Here is a 22,727-nt window from a genome sequence, read left to right on the forward strand (position 1 = left end):
TCTCTTCTTCAATTTCGATTTCTGTCCCTATAGTCCCCTTTAACATGACTTTACATTTCTTTGTATTGTATCTCAAACCTGTCTTCTCCCTTACTTCTTTTACTTGGTTTGTGCATTTTTGTAGTCTCTTGGCATCTTCACTGATAAGAGCGATGTCATCAGCAAAGTCTAAATCAAATAGTCTTGAATTGTTCCATTTTAGGCCATATGTATCACTGTTGCATTGTTTTAATCCATAGTCGATTACTAGCATAAACAAAAAAGGAGACAGGATGCATCACTGCCTTACACCTGTCTTGATGCTGAATGGCTTAACTCAATCCATTTTCCATTTTAATGCAGCACTTTGAGTTGGCGTAGAATGCCTTCATAATATTAATTAATTTTGTTGGAATTCCATATTGTTCCACAATTTTCCACATGGTTTCTCTGTTTACACTAGCGAATGCCTTTTGAAAGTCCACCAAATTAATGGCAAGACTGCCTTGGAATTCAATTGTGTTCTCAATAATCCGTCTCAGGGTGAAAATAGCATCGCTGCATGATCTCTCTTGTCTAAATCCAGATTGTTGCTCACGTAGCTATTACCACAGTTCCATTAATAACTGTGGGAAGCATTCAGTTGCTATGGTGATAGGCACTAATACAAGAACCTGCATAAGTAAACATTAAGGAAGTCATGAGCAAATTCCAACTGTCACCATTCCAACTGTTTCTGGACATAAGCATCTTCCCCAGACAATCATATCCCTCCTACACTGCTGTAAAACACCCCAAACTTTGGATCGTCTGTTTAATGAAGTCACACGCTGATTGCCCACAGTCCCTGTCCCCCACACAATGGAATCAAGTGCTGATGGCTTTGATGAAGTGTTTTATGCAGTTTCTGTTGGACTGCTGTATACATGCAGGGAACGCAGCTGCAGCTGCACAACAGAGGCTCCCAGCATGCCCTGCCATGCCTAACAATATGTATTTGTATATTTTAGAAAGTGCACGCTGGGCCGTAAATTGGACACACACAGCAGTGACACGGTATCGCTCCCTGGATTTGAGAACCTCACAGAGGGCTACAACAAATATCTGAGACCATACTTCGGTGGTACGTCAACAGAACAGTTCAATGTCTGATAAAAGGATTATATAATCAGTAATGTTTGCATGGAGAGAATGACGTTTTATGGGTTTTCTTTAGTAAGCACTAGTTTATCTGTCCCTGTTAAATTAGCCAATGTGCTGGGACTATGTGCCAAAAGTCCACCCTCACCTATCCCCTCCAATTCTGTTTGCTCAGTGGGACTGCATGTGTATGACTGAAGGCAGAATTTATTCTGGGAACATGTCTGTCGGTGGAATAAGGAACAGGAAGCTTAGAGAGTTTTGACACATGTCTAATTAGATACCTTGGGCTAAATTTTGCTCTGTTACAACCATGCAGCCCCTTTGTTTCAGTTTGTCCCCTTGGTTTGGCTGTGTATTTGTTAATGGTCATCTGTTTTATGAGGAAAGAAAAGGAGTACTTGTGGCACCTTAGAGACTAACCAGTTTATTTGAGCATGAGCTTTCGTGAGCTACAGCTCACTTCATCGGATGCATAGCATATCGTGGAAACTGCAATGCATCCGATGAAGTGAGCTGTAGCTCACGAAAGCTCATGCTCAAATAAACTGGTTAGTCTCTAAGGTGCCACAAGTACTCCTTTTCTTTTTACGAATACAGACTAACACGGCTGTTACTCTGAAACCTGTTTTATGAGGCTCACTGTGGCTGCAAATGAATGAAGCTTGGCTCCTTGAACTGCAGCATTGCTCACTTATAACTTCCTTCCTGTTTAGTCCCAGTCTCTGGGGACTTGTTTCCACTGTGGAACCATGTACACTAAATTCTGAACAGCCTATGCCTAGGCTTTGCCTTAAATTTTGTGAAGGGATAGCCTTCTCAGTGCACAGAGCATGCCTGGGTGTTCTGTGAAGTGCAGATGACCAAGCCTCATGCAGTCTGATTATGATCCCTATACCATGTAATGTAGCTGGTGTACATTGGCTTTGTCTTACACTTTTTAGCTTCTCTCTCTTTAACTTCCTCCTGTGGTGATAAATCTCTACAACAGTGGAGTTATCTAGAGTAATGACCACTGCATCTGGTATTGTGGAATAATACCAGCTCTTCATGGAAATTTGTCCCATAGGAGAACAGATGGTTATAAAATACAAGAGAGAAGTTTAAATGCATGCAAGTCAATGTCAGCGCAAGTTTAATGTGTCCATAACACATTGGGTAAAAATTGTCAGGACTCTGGCTCCTAAATAACTATCACTTTTGAAAATGGGACCTAGCTCCTAAATCACTTTGGACCTTTTGAAAATTGTTCTTTTTGCAACTTGAAATCTTATTAGGCAAATGAAAAATATGAATTCTAGATAAATTTAAAATATCTTGTTAAACCTAACTGACTTTTAGAAAGTGGTTGGCTTCAATTCTAACTGGCAAGATATATAGGATTGAGCAAGTCATATAGGCGAAAAAAGTACACATGTTGATTACATAGATATATATGGCCTGTTCCTGAAACGTGATGAGCACCTGCAAATCCTGTTGACTTCAGCGGAATTTGTGAGTGCTCAGCATCAATCAGGATCAGGTCCCTGTGGACTTAATTCTGCCTTCCCTATGTACCTAAATCTCCCACTGAAGCCAATGGGAAGGGAGTATTGGGCCCAATGCATATGAATGTTTTTGATATGTGGGTTATGAGGAAAATGTTCTAATAGGTTACTGTGCCATGTATTTGCTACTGTGCTGACAGGATTTGATCTTCCTCATGTTCACCCTTATTACAATAAAAAGAGGCAAAATATAAACTGACTTACAGTAATGTCTTCTGACATTTCCTAGGGTGGAGCTGCCCTCTTGTGGTGAATCCTTGCTTCAGTGCTAACAAAGAAGCAGTCACAATATGTGGTTCCTTCAATGTAAAATTGTGTGTGTATCGACCCAGTGAAAAGGGATACTTTGCCTCCATTTTGTCATGTGTTTTATTCACTGACAAGCTACCTCCCCTCTAGCTAACTGCTGTTCTTTAAGGGTTTCAGTTTATGGGTGGTGGGGGAGAGGAATAGCTCAGTGGTTTGAGCATTGGCCTGCTAAACCCAGCGTTGTGAGTTCAATCCCTGAGGGGGCCATTTGGGGCAAAAATTGGGGATTGGTCCTGCTTTGAGCAGGGAATTGGACTAGACGACCTCCTGAGGTCCCTTCCAACCCTGATATTCTATGATTCTAAGTGAACTTCACAAAGGGCTCACCCATGCCCATAAGCACCAATAAGGCCTGCTTTGTCACCTTGTGTGGGTCCTATGCACTGAGGACAATTTCACCCCATATGTACTGAAATCTGCTAACTAAATTTCCAGTAGGGCCCATTTCCTGACCTGGGAAACACCTGCTCAGGGGACAGGAAACCCCACAAGTTCTGATTTCATTGTTCTACTACGTGGACAGAGTTTTCTTCCACCTCTACAGAAATGGCAGGGGTTTGGCCTCCTAAGCCCACAAATCTTCCTGACCCCAATGTACCACAATGCATGCTCCCTAGAGAGCAGTGATGCCCACTGGCTGCTGCTGTCCCACCCAAGCCACCCCTTCGCTGGGGGAGGGGACAGGGTATTCACTGTGCACTACCTCTGAAGGGACAACACATGAAGATAACGTTGTTGTTTTACACAGTGATTTCCTATGGGTAAGGAAGCTGGGGGGCAGGGAAGACGGGTACGTAACAGTGGCACAGACAGAAGTAGTCTCTCTGGCCCTGCACCTGGCCCATACCCTCCTAAAGTACATCTACTGAGAGGCTTTTATGAGATCGGGCAAACAAGGAACAATGGCAGAGAGCTGGCAATTCCTCTTCCATCCTCTCCAGATAGGCTCCGGCCATCTGGGTTCTCTGTGCTCAGTGAAGCGAAAGAGACAAATGGGCCCTATCCCAGGAGACAGAGAGCAGGTTTCCGAAGCTGGGTGTGCAAAGGAGAACATGTATATTTTCTCCATAAAGCAAATCTCTCTTCCCATATACTTCCAGTGCACATTACAGCCCTCTGTCCTGAGTTCAACTCCAATTATGAGGCAGGAAGGAGGTAGCCACATTAAAACAAATCTAATACGCTGTCTGCTGCCAAACAATGGTTCACTGTGGCACAGCACTCACTCACTGTAAAAGATTTCCTTAGATCCCATTTGGCAGGTTCTCGGGGCGCCGGGATCAGCACTCTGGGATGGGGAGGTCAGACTCTCTGCACGGACAGTTGGGTGGGTCCCTAGATCAGGTCTCCACTATGAGCATGTGTCTGCACTGCACTCGGGAGGTGTAATTGCAGCACATGGAGATAGCTTTGATTTGAGCCCAGTGGTCGCTTTCAGTGAGTGGTGCTGCTCACATGAGAGGCCATGGCAGTTGATTAGACTCACAAAGGGTGACACCTGAATCACTTGTAAATCCCTCAATAACCAGGATTGTAGGGAACAAAATCTCACCCTCCCAAGCTCAGGGACAGGCTGCAGGACTGCAGAGGGAGAGTGAGGCTGTGGACTCAGCCTTGCTTTGCATCAGGAAGAGGCTGTGTGGTTCAGTGGACACAACATGACTAGGAGTCGGGGGACTCAGGTCTATTCCTGCTTCTGGTACCGACTCACTGGGCAAGTCACTTAATTGCTCCAGGACTCAGTTTTCTCCTCTGCGAAATGAAGAGAATAATTCTTACCCACCTCTCTAGAGCACTCCGAGATTGAGCCATGGAAAGTGTTATATAACAGCTCAAGATTATTATCATTACATCTGCTGAACCATGTATGGCTCGTGATTTCTCTGGCTGATTGCAAGAGAAATAGTGCCTACCTGGATTGCCTGGGTGTGTGGCCACGAGTGCTGCATGGGATCATTTCTGTCTGCTGATGCCACCAAAGAAAGAAGTGCTGCTCTTGGCAGCACAAGTCAAAAGCTTTGGGGCATGAAATTTAGTCTAGTTCTTTGGTTGCTGGCAGCAATAGGGACACCCCTGTACATAGGCCTGGAAGGATTACACTTTTCTACTTAAATGTTGATTGCATCATACATGCTCAAGCCAATGAAAAGGTATTTTCATCAGTAATAATCAGAATATACAGGCAAAACAAGACAAATGCTCCTTGAGAACGTATTAGAGTTTGATTTTAAGGCTATTTACTTTGTATACTTTGACATGTAATATTAACAATTTGTGCTTTAATGGTTACAAAGCTTTAACTTTTTGAATCTGTGTCTACTGTCATTAAATAATTTTCTGACCTCCCTGTAGTTTCCCACAATGGTGAAAATTTAAATAGCTAGAGAGAAATCTAAAAAAAGCTTTAAAATAAACATTGATATTATGCATCAAAATTATAAAAAAAAATCTAATTCTTGCAAGACTACCTATGTGTGCTGCTCGATGGAGTGCAGTGAACTGAATTCCATACTGAATTCTAAGTGACCATTTCTTTTGTTTAGTACACAACAATATAGCATTACCTTCACCCTTTCTTCGCTCTAATCTAAGCCTCTCTATTCCACCCCAGGGAAACCTGTTCAAATAGCATTGAGCCTGGATGTTGCAAGTATTTCAAGTATATCTGAGAGTGACATGGTAAGTGACTCAGTCTCAATTACATACTGAGGAGAAAGGGGCCAGCTTGGCTCTGCTGCTCTGGAGGGGATCCAAGTTTGAGACACCAGAGTTGGAGACCATGGCCAGTGCATCCAAGAGTGACCGATGGTATTGGGTGCCCCCATTCTTGGGAGCCCAGTGTGGCAATTCCCAGCTCAGCCACAGACATCCTGTGACCTTGGGATCAGATAGTCACTTGGGACCAGGTCCTCAAAGGTATTTAGGTATCTAACTCCCTTTCAATGGGAATTGGGTGCCTAAAAATCTTTGACAATCTGGGCCATGGTCTCCCTGTGCCTCAGTTGCTCTTCTGCAAAATGGGGATAATAGCACTTGCCTCACTCACAGGGCTGCTATGAGGATCAAATCACTCATAATTACGAAGCATTCCAGTGCTATAGCCAAGGGGCTATAAGGACTGAGTTAGAGACAGAGACAGGGGGCTGACTGTCAAAAGGCAGGAGCTCAGCATGTCCTGAAAGTCTGTCCCTTTTGAGGGTTCTGAAGCTGGGCACCAAAAATGGTGGCACACAAGGTTATTATTCACAATGGAAGATCTTAGCCGTGGGCTGCAGCTGTTGTAGCATTTCATCCCCCCTTCTGTTTCCCTGCAGAGTCCCTTCTTGCAGGCTTAGGCATGACACTGAGCGTTGCTCCAGAAGCCACCTCCAGTCCTCCTCTTTAGCCTTCAGATTGTAGAGGAGTAAAGCAGATTAAAGCTGAGAAGAAGTCCTAATGTTCAGAGGGTTTGAAGGGACATCACCCCAAGGGGAAATATAAAGGGAAACCTTCACCAAATAGAGGGTATTTTCATGAGTCTTGTCTCCCACCCCTTGTAAAATTACCCCTTTCTACATGTATTTCCTCCCCATCCCACCTAAATTCCCCTTGTGTCAAGGAGAATATTAGAGAGATATACTCTATGGCTAGATAAATAATTGAAATGACCCAGAGGTTTTCCCCTTCATCACCAGTATTAATAATTCACTATATTGAAACTCTTAACAGTGCATCATTTCAATCACTTAAGTCGTGGAGTAGAACTTACTCCCCCACGTCCCGTCTCTCTCTCTCTCTCTCTCTCTCTCACACACACACACACATACACACAAACACACACACACACACACACACACCAGTCTGAGAATCCAATCTGAAGAGCAAGGATAACATAATTTATTTAGCACCTTTCATACTGAAGGATTTTACAAACCATCCATTGAACATAAGGGAATCGATTCATCTGCCACTGAAATGCAGCCATGTCTGGGCAGGAGCATGGTAGCTGTATAAAGGTGCACAGCAATACTACACAATTGTGAAAGCTGCATTTAATTCATCTGCAAATTAAAGAGCTAAGGACTGCCACAAGGTCCTGTTATGTACCCAGGAGGCTCAGTAAAGAACTCTGTTTGTAGCCATTACAACTGAGCCCTGTTTCTTCCTTTATCACGGGGGCACTATAAAAATACTTCTACCACTTGAAACTTCTGGGGGGATTTTAGTCAGGCTGGATATTGCAACCAAGTTGGAATCTGACCAGGACACTAACACTCTTACTCTTGCAAAACGTTCTGTGAGATCTTCAATGACAACAGTTGGTCAAGATCTTGGTTTTTAACTCTCCTACCTAAAATTTCAGTTCCATAGAGTCCCCTAGTCCCAGGCTTGAGATCAGTTTAGTACTGACCTGACAGAGAAGAGTAACACTACAAGCTTTGAGCCCACTTCCTACTTTATTTGGCTTAACTCGCATGTTATTTTCTTACATTTCTTCAACATATCACCCTCAAAATACCTCTCCTCTAAGCACCCACCCACCTACCCACCCCTCCTGAATGATCTGAATATCGCTCCCAATAGTGAATGAAGGGAACAAATATTGTACAGGACCGGTGGAGTGACTGACTCGTGGTCCTGCTTATCTGCATTACTCTAAACTGTGTTATTCTTCTCATCATCTACTATGCATAGTCTTTCCTTCCCTTACACAATTGCCTTCCCTGGCTTAAACAAACAAACTTTCAATAGGGTGAATAGGTTAAATGCAGGTGAGCCTTTGCTCTTGGACTTTTAGCTCTGGCGAAAGACCAATGCAGCTGTATTTGCATACCTGCTGTCCCTCTATGGCTATTATATACTGCATTCATGTGTAGGTTACTTATATATTTTTCCCAAACTGGAAGCTATTTCATATGTAATTGATGTAGCAGCTTGAGTAAGTCAGTCAACCTCTCTGCTTCTCTGTTTTCTCAGATGGAGATTATGATCCTTATCCACCTTAATACATACTTACTTATGGAAAGGACTTTAAGGTTTAGGAGTGAAAAGCACAGTATAAGACTAAGTATTATGATTATGATTGTTTATTGGGAATGAATACATGAAAAACTTCAAGCAAACAGAGGAACTAAGTTTAGAATTCAAGTCTACCGGCTTTGTCCTGTGCATTTTAAGCTGAGTTTTGGTGTGTTATATGCCCTACATTTAATGCTATGGCTGTATCCTTTAGGAAAGACAGCCAGCAGTCTGGATGTTGTAGCAAAGGAGGGTGAAACAAACACACGCAGTTTGTGAAGACTATGCCTCAGCCCCAATATGTTTTGGACATAAGCGGTGGACATCAACACCTAGTAAACATTCTTGCTGCGTGTCTTCTCACACCTGCCTTTCTCCTTCAGGACTACACTGCTACAATATACCTGAGGCAGCGCTGGACGGACCCCCGCCTGGTTTTTCATGGGAACAAGAGCTTCACTCTGGATGCTCGTTTAGTGGAATTGCTATGGGTGCCAGACACATATATCGTGGAGTCTAAACGGTCTTTCCTGCATGACGTTACTGTGAGAAATCGTCTTATAAGATTATTCTCCAATGGCACTGTCTTGTATGCATTAAGGTAAGTCACGTTCTGGTGGTTGTGACAAAGTTCCTCCTCTGCCTTTGTGGGTCCTGTGCTTTCCGGCAGATTTGCTTGCCTCAGAGGTTCACAGCAGCCCTCAGTTTGGCCAATTTTGCCACTGGCTCAAACCTGCTGTTCACTCAGCTAACCTCGTCACTGGCCAGCATGGGGGAAAGGGAGGAGAACAATCCCCGCAGTCTCTGTTGTCCCACCGAGTGGGTCGGGGACAGGCTAGAGACCTTCCCCTCTGATATGACTAACAATCCTGGTCAACTCGTCTTCTGTCAAATAGGGAGTTGGGGGAATGGGGGGAACCCGGGCCCAACCTCTATTCCAGGTTCCAGCCCAGGGCCCTGTGGAGCACAGCTGTCTACAATGTCTCCTGTAACAGCTGTGTGACAACTACAACTCCCTGGGCCACTTCCCCATGACCTCCCCACAGCACCTTCTTTGTCCTCATCGCAGAACCTTCTTCCTGATGCCTGACGGCATTTGTATTCCTCAGTCCTTCAGCAGCACGTCCTCTCACTCCCAGCTCCTTACATGCCTCTCCCTAACTGAAGGGAGGTCTTTCTTTTAACCCGGTGCCTTGATTAGCCTACCTGCCTTAATTGGTTCTAGTAGCTTCCTAATTGGCTCCAGGTATCCTAATTAGCCTGCTTGCCTTAATTGGTTCTAGCAGGTTCCTGATTGTTCTGGAATAGTCCCTTTTGTCTTATCCAGGGAAAAGGGACCTGCTTAATCTGGAGCTAATATACCTACCTTCCACCACCATCCTGTAGCCATCTGGCCTGACCCTGTCGTATGGTGAAGAGCAAATTATTAAAACCACACCGGATCAGAATGTATGTAGGCTGGTGTGGCCATCATGGTTAAGAAGAGCTTTGGAGTCAACAGGCCCCTAGTTTTGACATTATTTTCTGGATCTCAGTGTAATTTAATTGCTCCCTCACTGCAGTTGCACATTCCTCCCAGTCAGTGCAGTTATTATCTTGTATTATTTCTGTTGCATTAGTCCCTAGGAACTCCAGTCAAGGATCACCCCCCTGCCCCCTCCATCTTCCTTGTGGTAGGTGCTGTACAGAGCAGCAACACAGAAGACAGTCCCTGGCAAGGGAGCTTACAATTTAAGTAACAGATAAAAGATAGAAGGTGGATAAAACAGAATAGGCTGGAAAAATGTGGGGGCAGAGGTAACAAAATGAACAAAATTTAGCAGAAAACTATAAGTCTTGGCTTGCTGCTTGCTTAACCAATACCAGTCAGTGGTGATCTGTAGGTATCACATGAATATTCAGTTAAAACCACTTGTGTCATTTCCCTATTAATTTCCCATGCTCAAAGGACCAAACTGTGCTCTCTCTTACACCAGTTTCAGAGTAACAGCCGTGTTAGTCTGTATTCGCAAAAAATATTTTCATGCTTTGTGTGTATAAAAAGATCTTCTACACTTTCCACAGTATGCATCCGATGAAGTGAGCTGTAGCTCACGAAAGCTTATGCTCAAATAAATTGGTTAGTCTCTAAGGTGCCACAAGTACTCCTTTTCTTCTTACACCAGTGTTAATCTTGAGTCACTCTATCTCTGCTGACTTAGACGAGACTGGCATAACTGAGCTCAGAATTTATACCTTAAGATGCAACTTCTCTGGCGTTATTAGTGCATTGATTTCAAAAGTCAGAACTATCCAAATGCCTGATCAGGATCTTTGGGGTCTGTAGTTTGCTATGAAAAATAGAGACATCCTGCGGTATGTTTTTATTGCACAGCTTCTGAACTCTTTCTCCCCATGTAGAATCACTACTACTGTTGCATGTAACATGGACCTGTCAAAATATCCCATGGACACACAGATGTGTAAACTGCAGCTGGAAAGCTGTAAGTATCTTATTCTACAGATGCCTGAGAATATTTGCCAGGCCTATTTTGAATCTGTTTATTCGTATGTAGGTGTCCATTCAAATATTTGGTTTCAGCCAGAACAGCCTCTGAAAATGTGCCTTTATTTCTGCAAACACAGAAACTTTTCAAGAAGAAAACAGTTCACATTTAATTCTTCAAATATAAATTATTGTTATTCCAGGGTTTATAAGGTTCCTGTCCCCATGGTCCCCATGCACACTTTATAGAAGTTGGAACGGTAATAAACACCGTCTTCCCCCAAACAGTCAACAGGTATTGCAGTCTTTCACATAGAAGGAAATTATACTGTCTTTCTCGAAAATCACCTCCTTTTGAGCACACTCGTTCATTAGGGCCAGCCTTTGGTACAACAGTTGGATAATAGGACCCAAATTTTCAAAAGAGTGCCCCTCAGCTATCATCCATACTGCACCCCATTCATACATGCAGTTCATGTTTGTGTATGCACAAATCTCTGTCTTGAATGCATGCCTTGGACAGATGAATAAGTCAGACACGCCCACTCGTGAAACTTAGAGACTAAGTGGAATTGCCTGGACTGTGGCTAAGGCAGAATTTGGCTCTACAGGTTTCATTGCTGGGCTGATGGCATCCCCTCTGAATAGGTCTGTCAGTTATTGATGAAACAAGCAAATGCAATGAGTTGGTGATAATCTTACTCTGGGTGCTAATGGACACACGTCTACATTATACAAAAAAAAGTACCAAATCTGCAATTAACCAGCGCCTTTGATGGTATGGTTTGAACTGTTGCTTTCACTGCTTCCCTGGGAATGAATAGTGCATGTTAGTCTCTAGGGTCCTTAGTCCAGCATCTTTCACCTGTGCTAAATCACTTAAGTTATTTTCAAAGCAGAGAGAGTTTTTTAACAGGGGGAAGAGCTGAATTCAGGAAATGTGTATTGCCTGTGAAATTGGTGAGCTGAAGCTTAGAGCCGGTCCTAGCACAGAAAGGCACAATGAAAGCTTTCCCATCTGCGCCCTTTGTTACAGTAACATAAATGTTGGTGAGCATGGGAACCCGCTACTGCAAGCCCTCAGTGCACAGAACCCCACAGTGGCCCTCTCTGGGTCTCCTGGCTGCAAGGCACTTGCAGGAGCAGTTATATTCAGGGAGCAAAATGCTCTTGGTTACTTAAACTCAAAGGCCTGGATATTGCAATGCTGGCCATTTATTGACAAAAGACAAGGCATAGATAAGCCAACAGTAGTCGCTAGAGAGAGAGAACCATGGGGCTTGCACCAATACACCGTAGCTTTCAGGAGAGGAGATCTCTGCTCCAGAGGCTGAGCAGAGGTCAGCTGATTCCCCCACCATTCCACCCGTATTTTTTTTTGTTTTTTTTTAAATTGTGAAAAACTGATCTCTATTTTCCAGAAATATACAAACTTATTCTCTCATTTCTCCATCTTCTTCTTCTACTACTACTCCTCTGATGTACAGGACATTGTTACATCTTATCAAAACTTCACCAAGGTGTCCTGACAATGCACCATCTATGTATTCTTCTGTGTTTGCAAGCTGCATGTTCATGTAGCTGTCGACAGACACCAGGTAGTCCTTGTACTCCATCCCCCACTTCAGCTTCACCATCACCGGCTTCCCTGTCAGCCCGTTGGTAGGCAGGCGGGCTTCCTTCTCAGCAGTCTGCATGTCCACACTCTGCTGCTCCCTGGGGGAAGAGTCTGCTCAGGTGCAGCACTCTCAAAATCTCAATGAAAAAGAGAGAAATTCTTCACCTCCTGCTGGGACAAAAGGGAGGGGAGCTGCCACCTAGCCTCTAATGGAAGCTCTGTTTTCAGGCATTCTTAAGATGGGGCACCCACACAGGACTCCCAGCCCCTTGCCTCAAACTGAGCACCCTGAGAACTCATCTCCTCCTTCTTCCCTACCTGTTTCTTAAATTCAGCTCTGCAGGAAGGTCTCTGACCAGTGCTCCAGGGGAAGAGAGGCACTCTCCCCATCACACAGAAGTTCATCAGTAATGACAGAGCTTTTCTTGGCTCCATCCTTGAGAATCCCCAGAGTAAAGCAGCAGCCAATCTCCCGTTTCAAGCCACAAAAAAGAAATGCCTGAAATCTCATTATTTAAAAAACAGGTTTGACTTGCCAGCTTCCAGAATGGAGCTCCTATGGAAGTGCATATTATTTTCACATTAAAATCCTATTAGTTCACCATGATTAACTTTATTACAAAGAATAGCACCTGAAATAATAATGATTGGCCTCTTCTTTTAAAGTGTAGCTGGCTTCAGACTTTTTTTAAAAAAGTAATTTGGGTTTTACGTCATGCTCAGTTGCTGTCTAATTCAAGTGAAATTACATGCATATTGTCAGCTGGAGATTTCATTAGGATAAATGCCTGGAATTAATGCTATTTAAATATATGCTAGATGAATTAACAACCTGTCATTTATTATAAAGTTTCCCTAAATAACCACAATTGCTATTATTACAAAACTGTCCAGAAACTTTGAAAAGTCACATGTTTAGGGTTTGCACACAGGAATTCAGAATCTGTGCATATAATTTATGAGTACGTCAGAGGCATGCTCCAGTAATTTGTGTCTAATAGAAAACACAATTAGATAAACAATACAGTAGGATGTATTAGTGGTAGTTTTCCTACAAGGTGTGAACTGGTGACTATTGGCCTACCAGTGTCACTAGTCATTTTTCAGACAGACGTTTAATTAAAAGACTCAAACTAATGAGATTAATGGGCTTATTCACTAAATTAATATGACTTTTTTGAGCTGGATGGCTATTTGGTGAGTGAGTAGGAACGTCAGGTTATCAAAAAGATCACTCGCTTTAATTTGGGGTCATGTTATGCTGTCACTTAAACTTCCAGAGCCAGATCCTCAGCTGGTGTAGGTTGGGGTAGCTTTGCGGAAGCCAGTGGAACACAGCTGAAGATCCGGTCTGGACCCATTGTTTTTAGTGGGGAGTTCTATTTCAAAATCAACAGCGGCCCTGATAAATGAGCCTCACAGTATCTGAATCGCCCAGTTCAGGGTTGATAAGCTCCCAGATGTTTAGATGCTTGTCCAAAGCATCTTTGAAGTGTGCATAAATGGGTGGGCTGTTTGGTTAAGAAAGCCACACACACTCATAAGATTTCTGACTCTTCTGCTTCCGGTCATGAGAATTTGTAACAGTTTACAGACTTGATTTTAGTACGGGGCGAAGGGTTGGGGATGAGGATTGTACTTCTTTCATCATTTTCATCCCCAGTAAACCCATGTGGCTGAAGTAATTATGCACGGGGATTGTTAATTTCAGTTACTGACCAAGATCACCACTTGCAATCAAATTAGACGTGAGAGGGATTTCCGCCTTTTAAAAAATGTTAGAATATTTTAAAAATAAAATAAAATGCTGTATGCAAATGATATGCCTTGCATGTTGTCATTTGCCGCTGAGCGATGTGGGTGCAAAATGCTACCAGATCAGAATTCGCCACTCATTTACAACACTGGCAGAGACTTACACCCACATGAGCAGGGGTAACTGACTGCACCAGGCACTGAAGAATAAAGCCCATATGGCCTAATTTAAATTTCAATTTGATCCATCAGAAATAAAAATATGGTTAATATAAGAACAACCACTTTCACCAACATTTTAAAGTAACTATACCTATAAAACAAAACCTGCAGCCACCTAATAATGTCGTTGCTTGTGGCTCCATAGCTGAGTATTTCTGATTCTATCCAGTAGAGGGCAGTATGCCACACATGGACTAGTTGGTTCATTTCAGTAATGTGGTGTTTTATGTTCTCTGTAGGGGGATATGATGGAAACGACATAGTGTTCACTTGGTTTAGGGGAAACGATTCAGTTCGTGGCCTGGAAAAACTGCGTCTCTCTCAGTACACTGTGGAACGTTATTACACTCTGGTCACGAGATCCCAGCAGGAAACAGGTAAAGCAGGGAGGTGGGACTGGTGGAAGAGCATGTGTGTCTCGCAAGCATGTATAATTTTTCTTTCCATTCTATGCAGTGATGTCTTTCAAGCCAAGAGGACGTGAGTAGTGAGATCATTAGCAGTTCCTAGTCCCACTGGAAACAAGGCAGTAAAATGGCTTCTATAGGAATAGGTGATATGTTCCTTAGGTGTTAAATAATAATAATAATAATAATACCTAGCTCTTGTATTACGCTTATCAATGATAGATCTCAAGGTACTTTACAAAGGGAGGTAAATATCATTATTCCCATTCAAGTCATGGAAAATATGGATTTCACATGTACCTGAAATCCACTTGACATTTTTATTACATCAGAAAAACCTAGATTGTGCTTTGTGTGTCTGCAAACTATAAATATTGCATTAAGCATTCCAGAAAACACTTAAAGTAACTGGGCTCAAAACTAACTTGTTGAATATTTATTTGTTTCCAAAGGTCACTTCTGTCTTGATGCAATGGGAATGTATTTCTCATTACCAGCTGGTTTAAACTTCCTTCCCTAGTGTCAGAGATAATATGACCTTTAAAATCCCTCCTGGCCAGAGGAAAAACTCTTTCACCTGTAAAGGGTAAGAAGCTAGGATAACCTCGCTGGCACCTGACCAAAATGACCAATGAGGAGACAAGATACTTTCAAAAGCTGGAGGGAGGGAGAAACAAAGGGTCTGTCTGTGTGATGCTTTTGCCAGGGACAGAACAGGAATGGAGTCTTAGAACTTAGTAAGTAATCTAGCTAGATATGCGTTAGATTATGATTTCTTTAAATGGCTGAGAAAATAAACTGTGCTGAATAGAATGGATATTCCTGTCTTTGTGGCTTTTTGTAACTTAAGGTTTTGCCTAGAGGGATTCTCTATGTTTTGAATCTAATTACGCTGTAAGGTATTTACCATCCTGATTTTACAGAGGTGATTCTTTTTACTGTTTCTTCTATTAAAATTCTTCTTGTAAGAAACTGAATGCTTTTTTCATTGTTCTTAAGATCCAAGGGTTTGGGTCTGTGGTCACCTATGCAAATTGGTGAGGATTTTTATCAAACCTTCCCCAGGAAGGGAGGTGCAAGGTTTTGGTGAGGATTTTGGGGGGAAAGACGTTTCCAAACAACGCTTTCTCAAAAATAAACCCGGTTAGACGTTTGGTGGTGGCAGTGGAAGTCCAAGGGCAAAAGGTAAAATAGTTTGTATCTTGGGGAAGTTTTAACCTAAGCTGGTAAAAGTAAGCTTAGGAGGTTTTCATGCAGGTCCCCGCATCTGTACCCTAGAGTTCACAGTGGGGAAGGAACCTTGACAGAGCCATTTAGCATGCATTTGCCAACCCCCAGGTATATACTGTCAGTTTCTGAATTTACTGACAAAAACAGTTGTGCAGTACTATAATATTTACTCAGAACATGTTAGTCTACAGGACCTTCATTTAAAATTTGCTTTAAAAATATTTCATTAGTGTGTTGCTGAAGATTATAAAATCACATCTCTAATAAATCCTTGCATAGATTTTTATATGCACAATCTGAGTATTCATCTTTAGCCTTAAATGCTTGGATCTTCAGTCATATAGTTTTTTAAATAAATCCTTCAAAAGACTACCCTTATCTAAAATACACATTTTAATTTTAATTACTATAATACAAAAAACTTGCTTCCAAAGTCTTCCTGTCCTTTCTGTCCATCCCTTTCTCCCTTCACCCACCCTGTTGAAGAGAGCACTTAATTCAGGGGTGGCCAACCTGTGGCTCCGGAGCCACATGCAGCTCTTCAGAAGTTAATATGCGGCTTCTTGTATAGGCACCAACTCCGAGGCTGAAGCTACAGGTGCCAACTTTCCAATGTGCCGGGAGGGTGCTCACTGCTCAACCCCTGGCTCTGCCTCAGGCCCTGCCCCCACTCTACCCCTTTCCACCCCCTCCCCTGAGCCTGCAGTGCCCTCACTCCTCCCCCTCCCCCGCAGAGCCTCCTGCGTGCCACAAAACAGCTGATTGGGAGAGAGAGGGAGGCGCTGATTGGCGGGGCTGCCAGTGGGTGGGAGGCGCTAGGAGCAGGGTGGGAGCTGATGTGGGGCTGCTGACATATTACTGTGGCTCTTTGGCAATGTACATTGATAAATTCTGGCTCCTTCTCAGGCTCAGGTTGGCCACCCCGCCTTAATGAGACAACACCCCTTCCTTACAGATAGCCGGACAAACAAGTTTCCCTTTCTTTACTTCTGACTATTTGATGAACTAGTTTTAAGAGAACACTCCAGCAAAATCAGTTGGTTAGTAAAATATAAAATCCTCTGTTATGCCTAAAATCTTTGGAAACATATTTTTTAAAGTTGGTCAAATTTCATAAACGTGTCTATTGTTATGGAGATTGCACAAAGTAAATTAATGTTCCCTTTTTCTAAAAGCAATGAACATTGTTATGAACACACTAAACCTCTGTGACTGATTAATTTAAAATAATGTCTTTGTTTCAGTGAGTTAAATCTGGAATGATTACTTTATGAATGCTTAAGAGTACATTTAAAATATAAAATCAGTTTAGAAATACTGATTAAGAAAATGTAAAACAGAGACAAGCTGCATCATGTATTCCATAATATTTAATGTTGTATTCAGCAGGACAGCTGACTTGCCCTTACTACAAAGTTTTTGCAAATAAATCTCTGACAAATTTCAGGGTATATCAAAAAACCTGTGACTGATATTTTTTATTCCCAAGTTTAGTGCTTTTAATTAGGTACCTTCTCCATCTCCAGTCTTCACCATCTGGCATGCAGTGGAAAACATGCTCCATTTTCTTTAGAAAGAAATTACAGAAGAGTGTTTTTTTTCAGATGTCATTTGCTTCATTTGGGTTCAGGGATTTGGTCGGAAGGGGGTGAGCGGGGAGGGAAGAGAGGGGGGAGACAGTGGGGAGAGGTCGGGGCCTGGGCGGAGTGGGGCAGAGCTGGAGTGGAAGATGGGTGGGACCATAGGCAGAAGAGGTGGGCTGGGGAGCTAGCCTCCTCAAGTGGTAGCTTCACCCACCACCCATGACAGCAGGTAAGAGCAAGTCTGCTCCAGCACACCCAGTGCGCACTGCAGTGTCCTTTGTCAGAGGCCGTATTCAGAGCTGAATGCGTCGGCACGGCACATTCTGCATGAGGGAGAGGGTACGGGGCTCTCTGCGGGGAACTGTGACTCTCCGCCACAGTGAGGCGGGCCAGGTGGCTCAGTATCCTTTGCTGCCTCGTCCCTCTCCCGCCCCTGGGCTGTGAGCCTGGGCTGCTATCGGGCATGGGGCACCAGTTTAATAATAATAATAATGCGTAGAGCCCCATAAATTCTAAGGACGGTCCTGACAAGAGGTGTTTATTTAAGGAAACAGCTACAGGCAAACAGATGAGCTTCCACACAACTTCGTTCCAGTTTTGGTATCCCTTGTTTACTAGAGATCACATCCTGTCTGGAACTCTATACAGCACACAAAGACTGTTAGTGGCTATATCATATATTGTGTTTAACCAAATCATTACAGACATGCTACAGCAGTTCTATGGTACACAGCAGAGGACACAATATTGCATCCAGTTGTAATGGCACAAAGCATTCCCTCTTTCCCATTGGCCTTCCATGGTTGAGAACTTTAATTCTGTGGTGATATTCCCACTTCCTACCAGCCTACGAAGTAGAAACCTGTGTTCACATTTCAATGGGCTATTATTAAGCTACAAGGCCAACCAGCTACCACCCTTGCTGTTTGCTGTAGAAAACTTAGAGATGCACATTGATGTAGGAAGCATTGTAACAGGTTAACTGGCCTTAAAGACATTATGGGACAGATCCCCAGCTGATGTAAATCGGTGTCACTCCTTTGAAGTCGGTGTTGCTATATCAATTTACACTGGCAGGGAAGCTGGCCTATAGAGAGGAATAAAGCAAAGCTTATGTTCTGTTCTCCCTTGGAGACATTGTCTGGTCAGATTTGACCTGAAATACAGATTGTGTGAGAAAGAAGATTTTACACAGCACAAGGTTAATAGAAATGTTTCCTTCCATTATGACAGGTTTCAGAGTAACAGCCGTGTTAGTCTGTATTCGCAAAAAGAAAAGGAGTACTTGTGGCACCTTAGAGACTAACCAATTTATTTGAGCATAAGCTTTTGTGAGCTGAGCTGTAGCTCACGAAAGCTTATGCTCAAATAAATTGGTTAGTCTCTACGGTGCCACAAGTCCTCCTTTTCTTTTTCCTTCCATTGTGTTTTTTCCATGCCAGTGGCAAAGGTTCTAAAGCACCAAATAACCATCACAACACAGCGTTTGCAACTCAAGCACTACAGCCCTGTGCTAGCTTCATGGCAGACTGATGGTGAAATTGACTTGAGGCTGAAGTGAAGTGCGTTAGTCTGATTTCCCTGCCTACGTGGAGAGAGATGCAAGCAGTCACTAAGCAGCATGAATAGCAATAAATAAATTAGATTGTAAAATTCCTGTAATGTTAACAGAGAGGGGTGCTATTTCTGAGCCTGACCCAGAGCCCACTGGGTTCAATGGAAAGACTCCCATTGACTTCAGTGGGTCTTGGATCGGAATTTTAACCTGTCAGAGTCCCTTTACCATGCTTCCTTGGGAAAAATACCCCGTGCTGCTTGTTAGAGATGAAATGAAGGCAACAGCCTGTCTCCAGGCTTTGTTAGGGTAACAGTGTGAAATATTGCCTGTAAATAATAAGTTGGGGAGTCCTTGGTGAGCTGCCTATTTGTTTTAAATATCTCTTGCTTACCATACATTGTTAATTAACTTACATTGTACATTGGTTTGTTTAGGAAATATGAAATGAATAAAAAGATAAGATGGGTCAGTCCCTCTACTGATGTAACTTCATGTCACTCCAATGACTTCAATGGAGCTGTGCTGGTTCACATCAGCTGAGGAGCTGGCCTATGATGTGCTTGAATCCTAATCAAACTCTCTCTGGAAACCTTGCTTTTGTGGCATGTGTCCTTGCTTTGCCTAACAGGCAACTACCCGAGACTGATACTGCACTTTGAGCTGCGAAGAAATATCCTGTACTTCATTTTGGAGACCTATGTTCCTTCCACGCTGCTCGTTGTCTTGTCCTGGGTTTCTTTTTGGATCACCCTGGATTCGGTTCCGGCAAGAACCTGCATTGGTGAGCTGCTGCCGGGGGAAAGGTACTTGAGGCATGTGCAAGTGAGAGGGCAGAGTGCAGTGTGCAGTACAGCCAAATGCCAGCTTTTCTCAGACGAGCATGGAAATGGAGAATGACAAATGCAAAGGGCCTGGCTGCACTTCAGCTTTGGCATGTGGAGAAGAGCCAGATTAGGAGCATGGAGGGTGGAGGAGTACATTCTAGTTGGAACCTTCCCCCCATCCCCACCAGAGCTCTGCATGGCCAGGGCTCCAATGCGATCCAGGACCTGAGGCGCGCCTGCTGTCTATTTCAGGCTCCCCTCCATCTACCAGGGTATCTGCATCTGGGTTAATATTGCAGGAAGTGACATCACTTAGGTTCTGCACCTCCCCCGGAGAGGGACTTTTTGCACTAGCTGAGGGTAAGAAAAGAGCCCAGGGGAGGGAAGAAGAACAGCACAGAGGGGCTGGCCTTTTACACTGGTGCACTTCAGCAGCTGTGGGGCAGAAGCTTCTCTTCCCACTGGATTCCCTGGGTGGAGAAGCTGCATTTTCTGCTTCCCCCATCTGTACAAAGTGGTATGAAGTGCTTACCGTTCTAAGTCAATGGAGGATTTGGATTTGGTAGTGTTACATCCACTGGGCCTTGGTGTAAAGGACTAACCAATAGGTAAGAGAACCAGGCTTTTTGTTTCCTGAAGTTTGGGTGAAATGCTTTCCCGTTGGACCTGAAAAGATGTCCTTCTCTTCCTTACAGGAGTAACAACTGTGCTGTCGATGACAACTCTGATGATTGGCTCCCGGACCTCGCTATCTAAAACCAACTGCTTCATAAAGGCCATTGACGTTTATCTTGGCATCTGCTTCAGTTTCATTTTTGGTGCCCTTGTGGAATATGCAATTGCTCACTACAGCTCATCACAAAAACGTGCAGCTAAAGAGCCTCAAAAGGTACATACAGAGGTGCCTTAATGAGCAAGGTGCTATTGAGTCAGCTGTAGTTGGTCCTTGTTAATGGCATATCCAGTAAAGAGTGAACTAGAGAAATAGTCTTCCTGTTGGGGGACGAATAAGAGGTACATGAGTGTCTCTCTCTTGTTCCTGTACCCATTAAGCAATGGTAAATACAACTCCCACAGTCTCACGCAACACTGGCCCATTGCCATGATGCTGGTGTCTGGAATCACAGAGTGCTACTAGTTCCAGAATCCTAACAAATCTGACTGTGTTCACTGATTGTCTAGATGCATGTTAATAGCCAGAAGAACCTTTCTTGCTGGCAAAATTTGGTGAGTAACTGTGCCAAGCCAAAGCATTACACCAGTGGGGAAGACCACTGTGACCATGGGGAGAACTGCATGTTGCAACATGAAGCCTGCAGGGACTTTTCTTTTCTATTGGCATGCAGCCTTATGCTGTGCACCCAGCCAATTTTATAAGCTAAGAGGATTGGGTTGCCTCAGTGCTTGGAATAGAGACCTCCAAGGAATACCTCCATCCTTCAGGAAATACTGCTGTGATCCATAAGATGGCACTTTCTAAATGTTTAAGTTTTGCATGTAACAACCCTAGCATTATGGGTCATCAACAGTGATAGGCCCTTCAGGTCTAAAGCATAGGGCTCTACCACTTAAACTAAAGGAGTAACTCCCTTAGTTGAGAGCTGTGTGTAGTCTCTTATCTTCTGTACAGAGCAGTCAATAAAGGAGGATATGACACACTTAGCCAGTGCAATACATGTGTATCCAAATCACATCACCTAACATTAATTGTGCTCTATCATCTCCTAGGGGCCTACCAAAGAAACTGAAGAAGTCAACATCACAAACATCCTCAATAGCTCCATCACCAGTTATAAGCAGAAAATAAACTTAGCCAGCAATGAGATTTCCAGCGATAACGTCGACTATTGTAACCTGACCATGAAAACCCATGACAAAATTAGGTTTGTGTTGAGAAACAAAATGCACAGGATCATCAGCTATTTCACAATTCAGAATCCCAGCAATGTTGACCATTACTCGAAGTTACTTTTTCCTTTGTTTTTCATGCTGGTCAATGTATTTTACTGGGCTTACTATCTGTATTTTTAGAAAATGACACCTTCATTCTCACATTTCAGAGGAGCTTGAAACCAGGTGGGACCAACCCACCTTTATTCCTTGATACCCCTTACTGGACAGAAAACTCACTGAGCTAATCCTACCACATTACACTTGTCCTGGAAAGAAAGGTACATCTTCCACAGCTCATAGAAGGAGCTGCAATTCTCAGAACATTGGGGACCAGAAATACAGGCAGTAAACCCTTATTATTGCTCTATAACCAACATTTTTATCCTGCTCCTTGTCTTGAGTTTCTTTTAATACATGTGGGCCAAAGTGTACTTGTGATTCAGCCACTTTTCTCTCCATAGAATGCTATTAATCTACGATGGCAACTGTGATGCTCTGAATCTCGGGGGAACACCCTTCACCCCCATGTTCATCCTTATAATATGATTGTGTGGTATCCAATGCAAAGTTTGTCACATCAGCTGTCTTCGGAAGGCTCGTGATGCGCTGAGCATTGTTGTTATAGTAATGTTATAGGTTGTAATTCCATGTATATAGTTATGAGGCTGAAAATGTGTCCTTATGGCTTAAAACAAACCCAGGCAAAAACTCTCCAGGAGAAGAGGGGCAGTTCATACCTCATCAGAGCATGTATGGGACAAACCCAGCCCAGCCTCACAAGAACAAAGGACGCTGGCCTAGGCAGCAACAAAGGATTGGACTCTCAAGTGAGTCACCACCCCCCTTCCCTTGATCAGTTTGGGACTACAATGAGGTAATGCTCACTTGACTCTGAAGCGGGGGGGAAGCCAAGGGGGAAGAAAGAACATGATAAAAAGGGAGAGACGTTTGCCATGCTCTTTCTCTTCCACCTCCATCTACAGACACCACAACCAAGCAACTGAAATGCCCGTCAAAGGGGAGAGCCTGGCTGAAGGTGAGAAGCATGTGGTGAGAAGGTGCCAGCCTGTGGTGAAAAGCATCTAAGTTTGTAAGGACACTGAAAGTGTTAAGATTAGCTTAGAATCACTTAAAATCTATCTTTTGTAGTTAATAAATGTATTTGTTTGTTCTACCTGA

General features: G+C 43.3%; 1 protein-coding gene across 1 annotated transcript; it reads left to right on the forward strand.

Moving 5' to 3' along the window:
• Window positions 1-840: 840 nt before the first annotated feature.
• LOC102934150 (gamma-aminobutyric acid type A receptor subunit pi) lies at window positions 841-22,273 on the forward strand. The gene is made up of 9 exons (XM_043520711.1): window positions 841-899; window positions 990-1,102; window positions 5,587-5,654; window positions 8,357-8,574; window positions 10,374-10,456; window positions 14,293-14,430; window positions 19,460-19,612; window positions 20,351-20,544; window positions 21,384-22,273. The coding sequence occupies exons 1-9, from the start codon at window positions 841-843 to the stop codon at window positions 21,684-21,686; spliced, it is 1,329 nt and encodes a 442-aa protein (XP_043376646.1). The 3' UTR covers window positions 21,687-22,273.
• Window positions 22,274-22,727: the final 454 nt, after the last annotated feature.

This window comes from Chelonia mydas, chromosome 8, assembly GCF_015237465.2.
Source record: "Chelonia mydas isolate rCheMyd1 chromosome 8, rCheMyd1.pri.v2, whole genome shotgun sequence".
Lineage (NCBI taxonomy): Eukaryota > Metazoa > Chordata > Testudines > Cheloniidae > Chelonia > Chelonia mydas.

Bases quoted from the DNA above. Each gene is read 5' to 3' on its own strand.
- LOC102934150 (XM_043520711.1), top strand. From the start codon at position 841: ATGGAATCAAGTGCTGATGGCTTTGATGAAGTGTTTTATGCAGTTTCT. The intron at 19,613-20,350 runs GTGAGCTGCTGC...TCTTCCTTACAG, and splicing joins TCCGGCAAGAACCTGCATTG to GAGTAACAACTGTGCTGTCG. The intron at 20,545-21,383 runs GTACATACAGAG...ATCATCTCCTAG, and splicing joins CAGCTAAAGAGCCTCAAAAG to GGGCCTACCAAAGAAACTGA.